The sequence below is a fragment of the Hyla sarda genome, chromosome 3 (assembly GCF_029499605.1).
Source record: "Hyla sarda isolate aHylSar1 chromosome 3, aHylSar1.hap1, whole genome shotgun sequence".
Taxonomy (NCBI): domain Eukaryota; kingdom Metazoa; phylum Chordata; class Amphibia; order Anura; family Hylidae; genus Hyla; species Hyla sarda.
In genome coordinates this window covers 427061170-427080970 of record NC_079191.1, presented here as the reverse complement: position 1 = coordinate 427080970, position 19801 = coordinate 427061170, and the positions used below count along the sequence as shown (strand labels likewise).

General features: G+C 42.7%; 1 protein-coding gene across 1 annotated transcript in view; it reads right to left on the bottom strand.

The window, feature by feature from the left end:
* Positions 1–837: 837 nt before the first annotated feature.
* Positions 838–19801, bottom strand: part of LOC130361081 (calpain-8-like) — a 51252-nt gene continuing 32288 nt past the window's right edge. The window contains exons 7-13 of the mRNA XM_056563648.1: positions 19476–19541; positions 19284–19372; positions 17885–17959; positions 11824–11981; positions 9386–9552; positions 5112–5325; positions 838–2139 (exon numbers count right to left, since the gene is read on the bottom strand). Of these exons, the coding sequence (XP_056419623.1) occupies positions 5122–5325; positions 9386–9552; positions 11824–11981; positions 17885–17959; positions 19284–19372; positions 19476–19541 (759 nt within the window). The 3' untranslated portion in view covers positions 838–2139; positions 5112–5121. The remainder of the gene's footprint in view (positions 2140–5111; positions 5326–9385; positions 9553–11823; positions 11982–17884; positions 17960–19283; positions 19373–19475; positions 19542–19801) is intronic.

The window sequence follows — 19801 nt, the reverse complement described above, 5'->3', positions numbered from 1 at the left end:
GTCCCTACGGTAGAGCAGGTAACCGACAGTGAAGTCGGACCAGTTCTCCATGAACCCAAACCCTTCCTTCCTATACCAGCTTCTGAGCCACTTATTTACCTCCCTAATCTCCCGCTGCCTCTCTGGTGTGGCTCGTGGTACAGGTAATATTTCTGAGAATATTACCTTTGAGGTCCTTGCCTTAAGCTTGCTGGTTAAGTCCCTGAAATCATTTTTTAGGACACTCCACCTACCTCTTACTTTGTCATTGTTGGCAATATGTACCATGACTGCTGGGTCCTCTCCAGCTCCACCCAGCAACCTGTCAACCCGATCCGCGATGTGCCGAACTCGGGCATGCTCAGAATTAATAACGGATATTATAAACCAGGTGTAAACGGATGACATAAAGGCCCATCCGTCAGCCGTAGACTTCAATGGTAAAATTAAAGGCCGTTAATTTACCCGTTTCTTGTGATGGAAGACAAATTGGTGCATGTGCCGTTTCTTCTTCCATCACAAGTAACGTCCGTTATTCATGACGGGCTATAACGGGTCATAACGGATAATCAAAAAAATCACATAGACTTGAATGGGATTTTGTAGCGGACGTTTAACATCCGTTTTTAAGGCTTTTTTAACAGACATAACGGATCTTTTAACAGAACAACTTTATAGTGTGAAAAGGGCCTTAGCACAATAATAAGAAAGCATGTAAATATTGGCATCATTTTAATCCTACTGACCCACAGAATAAAGAGAACATGTCAGTTTTACCATAAAGTACACTGCATAGAAATGACCCACCAAAAAATAAATACAAAAAAGTTGCATAATAGTGTTTTTTTTATTTTATTTCCAACTACAAAAATGTTTTATTACTATATAAGGTGCAAGAGTACAGGCAGCCAAGATAACCAGGTAATATATTGTACAAAGACAGATATGCAAAGTAGTAACAAACCCATATGAGAGAGATATAATGGTAGGTATATAGAGTACTGACTAACAGCTTTAGAACCAGAGTAATACAGGATGCATGAGAGTAATGACAGACAGGTTTCCAGGAAGATATTGCAGCAGGTGTTACCTGGAATGAAGTTGAGTGAACAGGTAACTGAAGTCAGGACACTATACAGATGAGAATGAACAGGTTCAGGATCAAACAAGACTGAAATAAAGTAGCAAAGCAAGAGAAGCAATGAATCAGGACCTCTCCCGTGGTGAAGTACAAAACACAAGCCAGTCAGAATGCAAGTCAGGATACAGGTTCGAGTAACAGACAAGACTGAACAGAGAACACATCAGCAATTGAAGAAAGAAGTAGTCCAGCAGTGCCTTTAAAATGTTGAATTTTATTCTTTTCTTTAAAACGAAGAGCACACTCCAAACACCATCACCATGCCGGCAGGCAACTCACATGGACGCGCTTCGAACGCATGTGCGTTCTTGATCACCATGGCCAGGCTTGAATTCCGCGCAGACCGTGGAGGAGGTGAGCTGAAAGAATTTTTTGTTCTCATGAACAGAGAACACACCATGCATAGGGGTAAAGACAGTGAATCAATTGATCAGGACCATTATTGAGGTAAAAAACAAAACACAACAGGTCAGAATACAAGTCAGGATACAGGTTCAGATAACAGATACAAGCTAGACAGGATATAACCGACAGTAAGAAAGACAGATCACAAAACAGACAGGACAAGGCTATAAACTAGATAAACAGGTCACAACTGCAAAACTATGGCAAATTCAAACGAACAAGTCAGAACTGAAACAGGCAAAACTAAAAATCAAGCAAATCAAGAGCAAAGCCAGAAGGAGGAATGAAATACCCCTCCTCAGCTGCTGATTGGCCCAGGCCTGTAACTTCTAACTGACCAGAGTGCAGCATGCAAAGCCTGATCAGGTCCGATCGTTACAAATACACATAGTCCTCTTGGTGGTAAAGAAATGTTTATTAGGACATTGGATGTAACAAGAAAAACTAACTCTGCATGAGATCAAAGATATTATCAAACAGCTTCTGATGATGGATAAGAATGATACTGAAATACAAATGGAGGAAGATTCTAGAACATTCTCTAACAAGTGAAGCCATATAGAGCATAATAGAGTCCTTCATAGATACCACCTGGAATAGCAACGGGAGGGAACCTGAAATTATGAAAGAATTATAGACGTCAATAATACTGGAAGATTCCATCTAATATGTTCAGATATTAATATTTGGAATAGTAAGAGTCTCTTTGTTTTCTCAGGTCTTCGGGTTGTGTTATTAATAAATAAAATGGAGATACAAGAGAAAATTAGAGGATTTCTCCTGTTCAAGAATTCTGATGTTTTCTGTTCTAATTTCTAAATATTGGAATATGCTCTGTATTTGTCTTCTGAATAGTATGTACTATACAAATTACATGTATGAAACACATTGTATCAATTTCATATACTGGATAGAACACTTGAAATAAAATGTTATTAAAAATACAACATATATTTACAAAATAAAATTATTAGAGTAGAATCGGACGAGGTTCAAATCCTCTGTCTCTTTCACATAATGTATAGAGGTGTCAGCCATCACGCCCATAGACTTGCATTGAGGGGGCATGGTGTCATGAGGGGGCGGGGCTATGACGTCAAGAGCTCCCGACACTGGCTCCAGCATTCAGAACAGTTTGTTCCAAACACTGAGCAGCGGAGTACCCCTTTAACATTTTCTCCAAGAGATTTTCAATGATGAATTAAAGAAGGGAATTGCTGCCTTTACACTGGATCTCCTACTTACGCCTTTGGTTGGACCAGTGCCCGTATGTTATGTCAGGGGATCTTCTCTGAGTGCTTCTCCAAGTGTTGGGTCACAGTCTGCCACAAAAGTAAGTGGAGTGAAGTGCTACAGTCGGCATTTCTTCATTTACCAAGGTCACCTCCCATCAGATCCTTCAGTTAGTTTCTGTATTTGGACATTAAAGGGGTACTCCACTGGAAAAAAGTTTTTTTTTAAATCAACTGATGCCAGAAACAAATTTGTAAATTCCTTCCAGTACTTATCAGCTGCTGTATGCTCCACAGGAAGTTCTTTTCTTTTTTTTACTTTCCTTTCTGTCTGACCGCAGTGTTCTCTGCTGACACCTCTGTCCATGTCAGGAACTGTCCAGAGCAGGATAGGTTTGCTATGAGGATTTGCTCCTGCATTGGACAGTTGCTAAAATGGACAGAGGTGTCAGCAGAGAGCACTGTGGTCAGACAGAAAGGAAATTCAAAAAGAACAAACTTCCTGTGGAGTATACAGCAGCTGATAAGTACTGAAAGGATTAAGATTTTTAATAGAAGTAATTTACAAATCTGTTTAACTTTCTGGCACCAGTTGATTTAGAAAAAAAATGTTTTCCAGCAGAGTACCCCTTTAAGCTTGTGCATCAGAGAGTTGTCACATCGGTCTATAGCTGCATTAGACTTATATATAAGAACATAAGAAATATATAAGAGCATGTACCAAAAAACAAAAGAGTGATTTCTGTAAAAGCATAGGTGAGAAAGTAATATTCCCCCGAAGGGACAGTGACAAAATTTTGCTTCTCCTGAACCTAAAGTTGTATTACTTCAAACTACTTTCAAGTATATGTACTGTACTGAATTGCAGTGGGAGATAAGTAACGTTCAAGTTGTTAACCTTGGCTTCAGAGTTCTCCTTTGTGGGCAGGAACAGCTTCCATTGACACAGAATCTTGTAGGGGTTCCCCGAGGAACACTGAGCTGCACCTCTCTCAACTCACAGAACACGTCGGAGACTACTGCCCTCATTGCTCCAACTCTCTACAGCTCTTGTAGCCTCCACATGTTAACCCAATGTTCCTTTGTATCCCCACAGGCCATTTTCTAAATAATAGCTGTTGTGGCACACAGGGCCCAGGAATGAGACCTCTGTAGGGAGGGTTTGGTCAAATAACTTACAAGGTTACTTAGCTCTGCAAATCCAGTAACATACAAATATGCAAGAGTAGCCTAAAAAAGTATAGCTTTAAAAAGTACAACTTGGGATTCAATGTCATGAACCTTTTTATATAAATATATATATATATATATATATATATGTAGTAGTACTTAAATTAATATATTGTGTTTTATATTTGAAAACCGGCCACTAGGGGTCTCCCTCTTAGTGGCTGGCTGCAGCCTGCCGTGATGTCACGACTGAATTCGGACTGATGCTGGCCAGGCAATTGGTCCTAATTCAGTCAGCCTGCGCTCGCTCCCTGCCTGTCAATCAGACAGGTGGGAGCGAGCGCTGTGAACGCCTGGGCTGAGCTTGTTGGCTGCCTGGCCTTGCAGCTGCCTGCGCTCATTGGGTGCCCGCCCCCGGCATGTACAGTCTGGAGGCAGTGCGGCACTGAATCTCAGTGCTGTGCTGATGTTCCAGGACTGTACATGTCCTGTACGGGTAAGTGAGGTCTTATTTTACTTACCCGTACTTTGTTTCGGTCCCGGGTCTCGGCGGTGAGCACGGCAGGCGATGCTCCAATACTCCTCCTCCCTGGATAACACTACACTGCTAAACAGGGAGGAGGAGACCCCAAAGCAGCCTGCCGTGCTATTGGCCGCTTATCTATGCAGGCTCCTGACGGGAGTGCAGCATAGATGAGCTAAGGGCGGAAGTCGGCCACCCCCAGCAGGCATCATTGACATTGCGCCTGCTGGGGAAGTCTGCCTAGTAAGTGAGCACACAACCAGGCAGACAAAAATATAATTCTATGGGGGTAAAAACATTTTTAAAGGCAGGGATGGGGTTAGGGATAGATGGGCAGGGACAGAAAACTTTTTTTGTTACATGGTGGGAGCTACTCTTTAAGTAAAGCTTCTTTAGCAGATATACCAAAGAAATAACTCTATAGTTCTTTATTAGCAAGTGTACATGAATATGTTTCCTTTAGATAGGTGTAGATGTCACAGCTCTCTGATATCCTATTTTACAGTCCAAATTATAGAAACTACTGCACGGGGCTCTCACTGGAGGGGATTGTGTATGGCTGCGCTTCCTTTTTGTCAATTATGTGAAAATGGCTGAAGAATGGTGAAAAAGGACTGCAAGATAATGGTAGGATACAGTATTCTTTGCATACAATACTTACTATGGTTTAGCTAGTTTTTTTGGGTGTAGACACGGAGGTAAAAATCGGCTTCTTCAGATTCTTTATAAGTTGCTGCCACAATGACGTAATCCCCTGGAAGAAGCTGAAATCGACCTGTTACATCCCGGTCATCATAGAAATCATCCACACAGGCTACAGGGGAATTGTTCTTGAAGAACTCCTTCTGTAGCTGAATTGTATCCCCAGGGTTAACCTGTCATGTAGACACCAAATGGTCAATATACAGTAACAAAGTGGCATACATAGATATCATTCTGTATATAATGTTAAAAAAATAGACCTATCTTTTACAGGGAAAGTAGAATCAGAAAATAACATATTATTTAAAGGAGTACATTGGTCCCTCAACTTACAATGGCCTCAACATACAATAGTTTCAGCATATAATGGTCTTTTCTGGACCATTGTAACTTGAAACCAGACTCAACATACAATGCTACGAACAGTCCAGATCTGTAAAACGTGTCAATGGCCGGATGAACCGACCAATCAGAATGGGCATTTAACTGGTAAAACCCCTGTATTACTGAAGTGCATGCACTGACTGCCTGTCTGGTAGCACCCCCTACAGTACAGGGAGGTATTACATGTTCTGAAGTACTCTTTACCTGTGCCAGAGATAGCAGCTCCAGGTGAGGGCGGCTCCATTTTACCTTTTTAGGACACTGTATACTGTCCAGGACCCTGAAGAAGCTCCTGTCCTCTACATAGACAGTGATTACAGCTCCCAGCAGATCTTTCTTACTTTTATATGTAAGGACTTGCTTTATCTATTTTAGTTATCTACTTATTTTTATTTAAAAAAAATTTTTTTTTTTAATCCTCACTTTTTTTTCCTTTTTTTGGATGACATTTTGGTGGCTTCAGAACCAATTAGCAGGTTTCCATATAGTTATGGAAAGTTGAAACATACAATGGTTTCAACATACAATGGTTGTCCTGGAACCGATTAATATTGTAACTTGAGGGACCACTGTACTGCAGTCTAATACAACTTATCCCCTATCTGCATTCAAGTCACTGTTCCTGTTTCTGTTCTTGTCTATGCTATAAGGCTATCATGCTACAAGTTCCTTATTTCCAAGAGGGAGTTTATTGTCAACGTTAGAGAGAATAAGGCTGGACAAGGAGCTCTCTGCCATTCACTAATCTCTTCATTTGGCCTCATGTCGGAGTTAGAGTTCCTTGGTTACCATATATCCTTCCGGGTATCGTGTTGCAGCCCTGATTTGTGTGTGAGTAAAAAAAAAGTCTTTATATTGCACCACAGTTAGCCAGCCTGTTCGGATGCTCATCAGTAGTTTCAGTCATTTTGGAAAGAGAATATATTCAACTGCGAACATTAACCTCAGCATCAGTCACTACACTTACACGTGCTAGGAAGCAACATAAAGATTGCTTAATTCAGTATAGCTGCTAAAAGGGATCTTCTAAAGGGACAGTGACTAAAGAGTCATTCTTCCAGCTAAAAAGCTATGTAATTCCAAGCTATACCAAAGCATCTGTAATGTCCGTTTATTTGTTTTTGTGTTTTTATGTCTTGGAGTCTGTTCAGACACTGGTTTTTGTGTTTGGGCAGTTTCTGTGTAATTCTTCCTAGCCTTGGAAGGGTTAATGTTCTCATCCAATTGCAACTCGGGTGTGGCTTTAAAACCCTAGCTCTGCTGCACTCTGGTTGCTGGTGATTTGTGCACTTTTGACTGTGTCTGCTAAATCATGCACCTTGTATTTATATTGTAATATTTCTGAGTTTTTAACCATGGTTAATAGTCCTGTTTATTATAGATTAGTCTTTAGTCTCATTTTTTAGGATTATTGTATGTCCGTTCTGCTTTAGCCTTGTACCATAGCCTGTGTTCACACTGTGAGTTTTGATTATACCGTACCCTGTATTTAGTGTTCCGTGTATTATATTTCTGTTTCCTACTAGGCCAGTATTCTGAACACACGGTGGAGTGCTCCCCGCTGGCTAGTAGTCTATTTGGCCTTAGCATTAATGTCCCTCCAAGTATTAGGGGGGGGAGAGAGTCTCGAGAGTTCATGATTTCTGATCTTAGGAGTTTTTTGTACAAGCACTGATAATAGAGTACATGATCACTGATCTAGTGTTTCCTCTGTCCTTTACCATTGGTCTATAGTGTCCTTTGTGCTTACTCACTGGTCTGTGTCCTCTGAACTTAATCTGTTTGTTTTAGTTATCTGAGTCCAGTGAGAACAGTGTCCTATTTTCCTGATCAGTTTGGTGTTTAACATTCAGTTCTTCTGTTTACCCCCTGCATTTCCTGGTTTCTGCTGTTTACTCATTCCATATCTAGTCTTGTTCATTTATTCATATCTGCCGTTTATCTTGGTTCTGGTTTTTGACGTATGTTAGTACACTATATTCTGTCCTGTTTGTGAGTTTATATTCTGTCTGGTATGTCTGGTTGGTATAGCTAAGTATATTATTTGTTTTAATGCCCACTGCACTTTAGCTCAGGTAGGGACCGGCTCCAAGTTGTCGATCCACTGTTTAGGGTGAATGGGCAAGTAGGCAGGGAGAGTTTTTCTAGGGTCAGTTTAGGGCTCACTCTCCCTGTCCACCCCTGCCATGTGACATATCAGATTCAGTCACACAACAGTGCAACAGTGGTTTCTTTAGTACTGGTAAATCAGTGTTTTCCAAATAGTGTGTCTCCGGCTGTTGCAAAACTACAACTCCCAGAAAGCCATCGGCTGTCCCGGCATGCTGGGAGTTGTAGTTTTGCAGCAGCTGGAGGTACCCCTGGTTGGGAATACTGACCTATACTATATACTACTATATAGGCCAACATGCTGGGAGTTGTAGTTTTCATTTGGGGCAGCTGTTGAGCCACAGGCTGTATCAGGGCATGCTGGGAGTTGTAGTTAGTAACTAACTGCAACTCCCGAATTTAGTAAAAAAAAAGTGATCAAAAACGCAAAAAATGAGCCCTCATAAAGGCCTGTATAAGGAGAAATAAAAAAGTTATAGGGGTCAGAATAGGAAAAAAAGTGTATCCTGTGATGTCACGCATGTGTAATTATGCAAATTAGCAACCCTGGCAACCCTAATCAGTCCTGCAAATCACCATCCTATACTAGACGATCACGGGGGTTGGAAGAGTTAAAATGGCAGCCGGAGGTCTTCTTCATGCTCCTCTAAAACAGTCTGCCTTAGGTTATGTTCACACGAGCGGGTTTCCAGCAGAGTTTCCCCCCAGTGACAGAATCTCCACAGCTTCCTCTGTAGTATACAGCAGCTGATAAGTACTGGTAGGATTAACATTTTTATATAGAAGTAATTTACAAAGCTGTTTAACTTTCTGGCACCAGTTGATTTGAAAAAAAATGTATTCCACCGGAGTACCCCTTTAAGGGTAGGGTAACACATGCCGTATTTTGCTACGTGTTTTCTGCAGCTGATTTTGCTACCCATTGACTTTAATAGATAGGAAAATCTGCAGCAGTAAATAAGAAGCAAAATATAGCACAAGTGTTCCTTGGCGAATTTTTTAAAGTGAAAAATCTGCAACAGATTACATTGACCTCATTGATCGGCAGCAGGAGACTTTTCTGTAATCCACTCAAGTGAATGTACCCAAAAGGCAAGGAGGATAGAAAGAAAATGTAAAAATAAAAATTTACTGTGTGAAAAACAGAAAATTCCACAAAATTCCATATTTTTTTTGCCCCATTTTGCTGAACCATTCTTTACCCGCACCATCTCCCGCTAAACACTCCGCTCTTCTCCACATATTATCAAAAGTGACAAGAGCTATGAAAGGTCCCATATTATAGTACGAACCATAACTTGCTACTTTTCAATGTCTTAAAATGGGCATAAGCAAATAAACTGACCCAACTGTACAACAGTATATCATACGTTGCCCGGAATGTTCCTTTAAAGGGGTACTCCGCTGCTCAGCGTTTGGAACAAACTGTTCCGAATGCTGGAGCTGGCACCGGGAGCTCGTGACGACATAGCCCCACCTCCTCACGATGTCACGACCCGCCCCCTCAATGCAAGTCTATGGGAGGGGGCGTGACGGCCGTCACGCCCCCTCCGATAGAGTTGCATTGAGGGGGCGGGTTGTGACGTCATGCCGGGGGTGGGGCTATGACGTCACGAGCTCCCGGCGCCGACTCCAGCGTTCGGAACAGTTTGTTCCAAATGCTTAGCAGCAGAGTACCCCTTTAAGAAAGGAATGACTAAAATTTATAAACAGTACATTAAGAAAAGAAATAACACCAACCTTAAATATATAGAAGCCAATTTCAAGAAATGGTTCTTTTACACCCTCAAGAATCTTCCTTCTTCTGTCTTTCTGTGTTAGGCACACGATAATAGGACACTCTTTGCTGGTATCACCACCTGGAGCCGCCACTGTGATCCGGAACTGAGGGTTCATCCAAAATGTGTCTGTGTATGAGAGAATGTAGAAGGTTAAATGGGCACTCTCATTAAAATTATTTTTTGCTATTGCACTCCTTAGGGTAAATAAAAAATATTTCTAATATACTTTGTTTAAAAGAAATGAAGTTTTCTATGTTTTATTTGTGCTTAAAAAAGCTCAAGAGCACATTTTCCCCCATCTCATACACAGACTTAGGACCGAGGTCCAAACACAGGAAGTGCAGCCTGGAGTGCTGAGGGGGGTGTGTCCAACCAACAGGATATGGCAGTTAAGTGTGAGAGGAGCTATGATTGGATGAGGCTGGACACCCCCCCCCCCCCCCTCAGCACCCCTGGCTGCACTTCCTGTGTTTGGGCTTTGGTCCTAAGTCTGTGTATGAGTTGGGGGGAAATGTGCTCTTGAGCTTTTTTAAGCACAAATAAAACATAGAAAACTTCATTTTTTTTTTAAACAGAGTAAATTAGAAATATTTTTTATTTACCATAAGGAGTGCAATAGCAAAAATTTGTTTTAATGAGAGTGACCCTTTAAAAATTTAAAAATAGTATATAATAATAATAATAATACTACAGTAAATAATATCATGTCAGGGGGTGGTGGGCTGTTAGCATCAATTTTATGAGTATTGGTGTCCTTCATGTTAAAATGACGCTTGATGGTAACCTTTCTGTTGAATGAATTTAGGTTCAGGAAGAGTTGGAAATCAATGGAATTTTTACAGAATTTGTATCTAGTATTTTTGATGGTGGACAGCTTAGTCTTTTTACCCATCCCAGATGAATTTTTATGTGCCCTTTGTGAATACTGATGTGACCTTTTTCCCTTTGCACTGTCCTCCATTTTGATTGTAAACCCCTCATGTATGCTGTTATGTATGTACTATGTCAATCTGAAGGAGGGGTAGTGTGTAGCCCGAAACGCGTCATTGTTGTACATCAATAAAGTTGCCTATTCTTTATCCACATAACTCAAGTGTGACACCTCCTATGGACCTCTGAGTGCCTGCTGGCAAGGTTTTTTTTCTCTTCATTCATATTCAAGGGTGGGATGGCTGATGTGTGGGAGGGAGAAAAGTGACCTCACATTTACAAACAAGGTATTATGGGACTTATAGTCGGAGGGATGGAACTCCAACCAGAAATTTCTGCCATTTTACAAAAAAAATAGCCACAGTGGTATGGTAATCGAACAAAATAGCCATTTAACCCCAAGATTCTTCCTAAGCATGTCCATTACTGTCTGGCAGGTAAGTACTAAAATCACCTTATGGTGGAGAACCCCTTTAAATCCCTGCACACTGTTATCTGCAGAGGTCAGTTTCACAAATGTGCTAAAGCAAGATTACTACAAACCAGCCAAGCTGCTATCAAAGAACTATTCAAGGGACAGTGACCAAATCTACAATTTTCTGACTCCTAAGCTGAGTCATTCACAGCTTTATTCAAGGGACTGTAATACTGTGGAATTGTGAAAGGAGCTAAATAAAGTTTATAAGTTGTTCAATGGAATCCCAGCATGTGAAGTCTTATTCCCTAGCTTCTCATGTGTGAACAGCTTTATTTGAAGGGGCATCGGGTTAATACCACTCAGCTACATGACACAAACATTAAAGCGTACCCTTCAGATCCAACAAAAAAAAAAACAGTTTTTTAAATACATCACTCAGTACCTAATCCTGACCATGTACATCTAATTTTTATGTGTCTAGCACCTTTATTTTTTATTTTTATTACACTTTTAATTTGGCTCACTAGTCTGAATTCCTCTCAAAGGGAGGGGGCGTGGCCTCACTGTGCAGGTCTCCGCCCCCTCCCTCAGTATGTTGTCTGCTCACATCTCCCCTAGTATTAGCAAAACTACAACTCCCAGCTTGTCCTCACTGACAGTAGCGGGACACAAGATGACAGTGGGAGGATTTTTCCTCCAGCTCTGAGCCCTGTGCTCACAGCTGTCAATCAAGGAAGTGTGTCCATGACATACGTGATGACTCATGGACACAGCAGGACTAGTATGTGTCCAAGCAGGCAGTTGTTTGACTGGCTTTTTCTGTATGAGATACTGAAAATTTTCTAATGAAAGCAATTGCAAAACCTATTGGTTATATATGCTTTACAACATATCAAAAGTTTTTGTATCTGCAGTGCCCATTTAAGGACTAGTACCCTCATCATAACCCTCTAGGCTTTCCATGGCATAGGCATACACAGTGGGGTTGGATGTGGATGCAGACGTCCGTATAATGTTAGATAGTGTCAGGGGAGTACACACATTCTTACCCAAAGCGAGCTCTCCTCCAGAAGATTGTCCCTTTTTCCAGCTCCCATGAAATTCAGTCAGGAGCCACTTAAATTTGTCAACAGAGAACGTCTCACTCAGGCTGATGTCACAGATGTCTGCTCTATAAAACTCTTTTAGAAAGTCAGAGAAGGGTATCCTGCAAACAACCAAAAACTATAGTTTACAGATTTGCCAAACTTTCAAAAAAGTTTTAATTAATTTTCCCACATAAAAAACCCCACAAAATTAAGATGTTTACTATAAGGTAGAGGAGGATTACTGGATTTTTGTTTAAAAAAAATAAATTAATGAATTTTGTAATTTTGCTGTCCTGTTGTATTCATGGGGCACCCATATGGGAGCCAGCATAGCCAGCATTCATACCTCCTTCCATGAATATTTACGAGGTGGGTGGGCATATGGGAGCACAGAGGAAGGAAGAAGGGATGTTGGTTATGCTGGCTCCTGCCCCCACTGAGCAAAGCAGCCTGGTACCGGGTATATCTCTGAAACGGCGGCAGCGATCCGGGTAAATGAAACATCATTTAATCCAGTTTACTCGTACTATAACCCTGTGTTTTAAGTTTAGTGTAAATCAACCAGCTGTCAGTTCCCCTTTAAATGTTTAAAGCAATAAAGGAGGCAGAAAAGAATGTCCGGCACTGCTAGACTAGGGTGAACGGCAGCAGGTGTGGTGTGGATGCTACTGACTTTCCTGTTTGTAAAGCATTGGGTGCGGTGGTGCAACACTTCAAAGCAGAACGCAGACAGTTACAATGAAGAAAACAAGGATTGCACTCACCATGTCAGGCATAACAGGCTGGTGGGGGGGTGGAGGCGGGTGGGGTGGGACCGGGACAGACTGTTTCACGCCACTGGGGCGCTTCTTCCAGCCGGTATACAAATGCGGCGCATTCCGGTGACGCTATTTATTAGGGCTTCGGGAGGAGGCGTTGTAATCACGTGTCATAACAGAGAGGTCATGTGATGAAAACAAAGACAGCATGTGCAGTTTCGTAAAAACATAAACAACAGAATCACAGCGCATAGCAGAAAGATGCAAGGTAAGTAACTCTCTTCATACAATTAAGACATCATGTCTAATACTATCTGCATAGGATCATATTGATCGAGGAAAGGTGCTGGTTCCACTCGATCGTTAAGGCCCAAAATCCCTGTCGCATCTAATTTTAGAATCCATGCTGCCTCTCTTTTCAGCAGGGCGGCATGTCCATCTCCTCCGTTAGGTAGGGCTGTAACTCTTTCGATGCCAGCGAATTTCAGGACTCTCGGATCACTATTGTGGGCTTCCTTTATGTGGTCAATTAACTTGGGTGCACCTATCCCCGTTCGGATAGATCTGATGTGCTCCCGAAAGCATACGAATAGGGGATGAATTGGCTTGCCCACATAAAAGAAGCCACAAGGGCACAAAATGACGTACACCAGGTACGAGGTGCGACAGATCACTAAATCATTCACAGTGTGGAAGTGGCTTCCTAGCTGAATGGTTCTGCTGGCCAAATTCTGGGAGCAAAAGGAACAGTGTCTGTAAGGGTAATTACCCCTCGGAGCCATCATTTTTAACCAATTATTGTTAGTTTTGGACTGATCTGGTGACTTATTAGCAGATGTTTTAAGAATATCTCCTATCATTTTAGGAATTTCTCCTATCGTTTTAAGAATATCTCCTATATGTTATTAGGGGAGAGTTTTTTGCTATACCCTTTAGTTCAACATTAGACTCCAATTAATGTACCAATTATTACGTATTGCATCAGCTATAACATTATTCATGTTTGAATTTGCCAATGAAAAAATAAAACGCCGTGGTTTTGTAGTCAGACGTGATTTAGGGTGTAAGAGATTTACTCTGGGGACTCCTGCAGATCGTTCATACGCAACATTTCTCATATTGGGTGGATAACCTCTTGCCATCAACCAGTTCTTTAAATCTCTTGCCTGGGTCTGAAAAGTGGCTTCATCACTATTAACTTTATTGAGACGCAGAAATTGGGAATAAGGGATGCTTTTTTTCACATGGTACGGGTGTGAACTATTGAAATGCAGCAGGGAATTACGGGCAATTGATTTCCTATAGCCTTGTGAGTGTAATGATCCATCCCGTACACTGAATTTTACATCCAAGAAAGTGAGTTTGGTGTCCCCAAACTCAGACGTGAAGAGCTGATTGGTCTCCTGATTGGTCGTATATTCATATAAGACACGAAGGAGTTGAATCTATCACGTGTGCCTTCCCATATAATTAGGACGTCGTCGACGAACCTAAGGTACAATTTTATATTGGAAACATAGGAGTTGCTTTGGGAGAAAACATACCAGCGTTCAAACGCCGCAAGAAACAAATTGGCATATGTACAGGAGACCGGGGTACCCATCGCAGTCCCGGTCTCCTGTCTATACCACGTATCTCCTTCCTTGAACTCGTTATGAGACAATATAAATCGGAGGGCTTCTCCGACGAAAGTAGTGAACTCAGGTGTTTTATCAGTCTCTATTAGTACTTCACGGACAGCCTGTACACCCGCATCATGTGGGATGTGGGTGTACAGGCTCGAAACGTTAACGGAGGCTAGGTGGTAAGTGTCTGACCAATGGAAGTTTTCGAAGTGTGTCAAGAGGTTGCCGGTATCCTTCACATAAGATGGAATGGAGGGAAGAATAGGTTTCAATAGCCACTCTAGATATTGGGAAAGATATTCAGTCGCAGAGTCGATCCCCGCGACGATAGGTCGCCCCGGGGGTCGGCTCTGCAACTAATGCATTAAGGGGAGAGGAAAGAAGAATAAACGTTCCCAGCCAACAGAAGAGGAAGGGGGTGTCCTGGAAGGACTAATTGCATCAGAAGATAATGTTGTGAATCTCACCGAGATTCCACTGTCAGAGGACTGTTGGTCATTATTATCTAAAGGCCTAAACTATGGCCTACAAGAGGGTTTCGATCCCACTCAGTTTAAAATGTATCTGTTGAATGTATCGTAAAATAAATCTACATAAAGTGTTCAGCAAATGCCAGAGTAATCCATCAGAGTTGATCTATAAGGAAAGCAAGATTCCAGCTGTGATCAGCCCTCTCAGGTTTTCCCCTGTTTTAGGGGCAACCCCAGAGGACCGAGAAAAATTAACCACCCTTTGTTCCCTTACAGAAGTTGAGTCTGATTCTGTTCCACCCACCCAAACTGAGGTTTTGTCCTTTAGAAGAGGGAATCCCCCCCTGTCCCCGTGGGCAGCTCTATTGATCTTTTCACGAGAGCAGTGGAACGAGACGTCAGGGCATTGCTATATCCTAATCCTAGAGACAATCTCAGTGAGGGTGAGAGGAGAACGCTTCATTGGCATTCCCGTCCTGACCTTAGGGTCTTAAAAGCAGATAAAGATGGCAGCACTGTGCTCATGTACAGTTCTGTGTATGAGGCTGAGAAAGATCACCTGTTAGGTGACACTACAACATACAAACGACTTTCTGAAAATCCGACGGGAAAAACACTTCTCACTCCGTACATTTCTTAGAACTAAATCTGAAAAAGGTTTGATAACTCAAATCACCGCTGAAAAACTAATCCCCCGTAACCCCCGCCATGCGAGGTGGTACTTCCTTCCAAAAGTGCATAAGTCGCAGAGCCGACCCCCGGGGTGACCTATCGTTACGGGGATCGGCTCTGCGACCGAATATCTTTCCCAATATCTAGAGTGGCTATTGGAACCTATTCTTCCCTCCATTCCAACTCATGTGAAGGATACCGGTGACCTCTTGACACACCTCAAAAACTTCCATTGGTCAGACATTTACCACCTAGCCTCCATTGACGTTGAGAGCCTGTACACCCGCATCCCACATGATGCGGGTGTACAGGCTGTCCGTGAAGTACTAATGGAGACTGATAAAACACCTGAGTTCACTACTTTCGTCGGAGAAGCCCTCCAATTTATATTGTCTCATAATAAGTTCAAGGAAGGAGATACGTGGTATAGACAGGAGACCGGGACTGCGATATGCACCTCGGTCCCCTGTACATATGCCAATTTGTTTCTTACGGCGTTTGAATGCCGGTATGTTTTCTCCCAAAGCAACCCCTATGTTTCCAATATAAAATTGTACCTTAGGTTCGTCGACGACGTCCTAATTGAATGGGAAGGCACACATGATAGATTCAACTCCTTCGTGTGTTATATGAATACGACCAATCAGGAGAACATGCTGTTCACGTCTGAGTTTGGCAGAACCATTCAGCTAGGAAGCCACTTCCACACTGTGAATGATTTAGTGACCTGTCACACCTCGTACCTGGTGTACGTCATTTTGTGCCCTTGTGGCTTCTTTTATGTGGGCAAGACATTTCGTCTTCCCCAATTCGTATGCTTTCGGGAGGACATCAGATCTATCCGAACGGGGTTAGGTGCACCCAAGTTAATTGCCTACATAAAGGAAGCCCACAATAGTGATCCGAGAGTCCTGAAATTCGCTGGCATCGAAAGAGTTACAGCCCTACCTAACGGAGGAGATGGACATGCCGCCCTGCTGAAAAGAGAGGCAGCATGGATTCTAAAATTAGATGCGACAGGGGTTTTGGGCCTTATCGATTGAGTGGAACTAGCACCTTTCCTCGATCAATAGGATCCTATGCAAATAGTATTAGACATGATGTCTTAATTGTATGAAGAGAGTTACTTATCTTGCATCTTTCTGCTATGCGTTGTGATTCTGTTGTCTATGTTTTTACAAAACTGCACATGCTGTCTTTGTTTTCAAAACATGACATTTCTGTTATGACACGTGATTACAACGATGCCTCCCGAAGCGCTAATAAATAGCGTTACCGGAATGCGCCTAGTTTGTATACCGGCTGGAAGAAGCGCCCCAGTGGCGTGAAACAGTCTGTCCCGGTCCCACCCCACCCGCCTCCACCCACCCACCAGCCTGTTATGCCTGACACGGTGAAATAAAGAGAATTGCTTGGATGGTGAGTGCAATCCTTGTTTTCTTCATTGTAACTGTCTCTTTAAATGTTTGTTCTCTTCATCTAGTTTTATCTGAGATGTTTGTTATATTCTAATGTAAAAAGTGCCAATATACCTTATGCTAAAGTCAGCCGACCCACCGCCACCACCAGCAGGCTAAGCCGACTGTATAAGGCATATGGCAGCCTCCTAACTCTCCACCAACAGATGATGTCATTGGAGAGAAGAGTCATGTATGATGTTTTTATGCCGACCTACCGTTTTGTTTAGGGCAGTGTTTCCCAAGCAGGGAGTCTCCAGCTTTTGCAAAACTACAACTCCCAGCATGCCCGGACAGCCAAAGACAACAGCTGGAGGCACCCTGCTTAGGAAACACTGGTTTAGGGAGGGATAGGCCGATGTCAGAGCTGTCTAACTGTGGCATTCTAAAAGTTTATGTTTATTGGGAAGTGGAGGGAGATCACTGTTGACCATTGTTTGGCCGACAGTTGTATACAATGTATGTCCACCTGAGGTAAGTCTATGTGTGGTCAGCCAGTGATTGTTATGTAAATAATATCCTTATGAGTGCTCTGAAACCATGTCCTGAAATAATGTTGAAAGAGTTTTATGAGAAATTGGAATCCTTAGCTAAACTTAAAGGGGTACTCCGCTGCTAGACATCTTAGGGGACAAGATGTCTGATCTTGGGGGTCCCGCTACTGGGGCCCCCCCGCGATCTCCTGCACCACCCGGCGTTCTAAACAAATGCCAGGTACCTGCAGCAGTGGTCGTGATGCCATGGCCACGCCCCATGGTGACACCACGCCCCCTCAATTCATGTCTATGGGAGGGGCGTATCGACCGACATGCCCCTCCCACAGACATGAATGGAGGGGGTGTGGTGTGACATCAGGAGAGGCGTGGCTGTGATGTCACAATCACAACCTCGGGCTCCAAGCATTCTGAACAGAATGTTCAGAGCGCTGGAGCACCGGAGTACCCCATTAAGGAAAGTTAAGGGTGGACATGTCTGTATAAGGGGACAGGGGGCAGAACTGTTTATGGGTACAGACTGTTTGACACAAGATGTAAACTCACCAGTACTCTCCTTCTTCCCTTTGAACATGAAGTTCGGCTCTTATATTGTCATCCACATTGTTCCACTCGTTAGAACTGAGAGGACAAAAAAGAAAGAAAAAATCTGCAAATCGCCCTTTATATATTGATTTGCTGGTATTCTCAAAAAGATCATTGGATAAATTGGCGATAAACACCAAATATAGTGTCTATAGGCTGACAGGTATCACACCGAGCTTCCAATAAATATACATGTTCATCTGCATTAACCCAATACAGTACAAATGTTTGAACGTTCATTGTGCCCAATCCTCCGCTCCTCAATACAAGTCTTTCTCACAATGTAAACATGTCTCCCGACTGAAATTTCCCAATAACACAGTAGCCTCCATATTTCTTAAATGCAAGAGGTTTGGAACTAGGACTCTTCCTATATCAAACTAAGTAATCGGGGAGAAGGGCCTTGGTGAGAGACATGACCAAGAACCCAATGGTCCCTATGGCTGAGCTCCAAAGATCATGTGTAAACATGAGAGAGGTGGAGGCTGGAGTGATTGTTGACCTCCTGAAAGTTTCTCTCATGTTTACTCATGATCTCTGGAGCTCAGCCATAGGGACCATTGGGTTCTTGGTCATCTCTCTCACCAAGGCCCTTCTCCCCGATTACTTAGTTTGATGTAGGAAGAGTCTTAGTTCCAAACCTCTTCTATGTAGGAAATATGGGGGCTAGTGTGTTCTTCGGAAATTTTAGTCGGGAGACATGTTTACATCTGGGCTTCACTCCTCTGTAAAAGACTAATGAAAGCCGCCTGGAGTTGGCAAAAAAAAAAGCTCCCAGAATGTGAGAAACAACATTTACTGTTCTAATGAAACCAACATAGAACTTCTTGGCTTTAATTCTATGTGTCGTTTTTTCGAGGAAGCCAGGCACCTGCTCAATCCCAGCCCCACAGTAAAGCATAGGGGCAGCATCATGCTGGGGGAGAAGGAGACTTCTTTATTCAGCTTTTCCCAAATGAAAACCTGATCTGAAGCGTTCTGGGCCTCAGACAGGGCAGAAGGTTCACCTTCAAACAAGACAGTGACCCTAACTACACAGCCAAAAGAACACAAGAACAGCTTAGGTAAACCTCTGTGAATGTCCATGAGTGGCCCACCCAGAACCAGAACCCAATGGAATGGAATGTCCCAGTACAGCACTTGGTCCTGTTCTACACTTAGGCCCTGTCAGGTTGAGTCCCTCAGTGACCTGGGGCTCTCCTGCAGTGTCTCTCCTGCTGTTACTATAGTGTCATTTATTGTCATAGGAATGTAGTCAGTGTATTAATGTATAGTTAGTCTAAAGGACCTGTCAGATGTCATATATGTTATGTTGTCACATGATGTTACCCAGAGGGCACCAGAGAAATCCAGATCATACCCATCACTCCAGGCTCCTTTCCATTCTTGAAAACCCCAGGGATTCCTCAATCTGATGAGCTGGACTGTACTTCCGTCCTTTAAAGTGACCTTCAAAGTAAATAACACCATGTATGTGTAACCATAAAGTGCTCAGATTACCACCACCAAGATGGAAAGGTCTCCAGTCAAGTGTGTGTTGGAGATTCCTCACCTCCTCTGCTCTGATTATGGAGTAGGCATGATATTCAACAATACCGTCATCATCCGGGTTTTCAGCCTGCAGAGAAAAGTTGAGAAGATCGCCCAGTGTTGATGTTAGTGAAAGTCTAGTTGAGTTGGATAAAGTGTCACTATACCTTTTCCAATAGTGGACAGTTTTTAATTCCCCGACAGATTACCATAAGTCTTAATGTATTTGCACATTTTCTCCATTAGGGGACAAAACACTCCCAAAAGGGGACAACCAGGCTTAAGTGCCGGCCCTACCTTGTACACAGGGCAATCGACAGGGGGTACAGCCAATACCCCAGTAAGGGG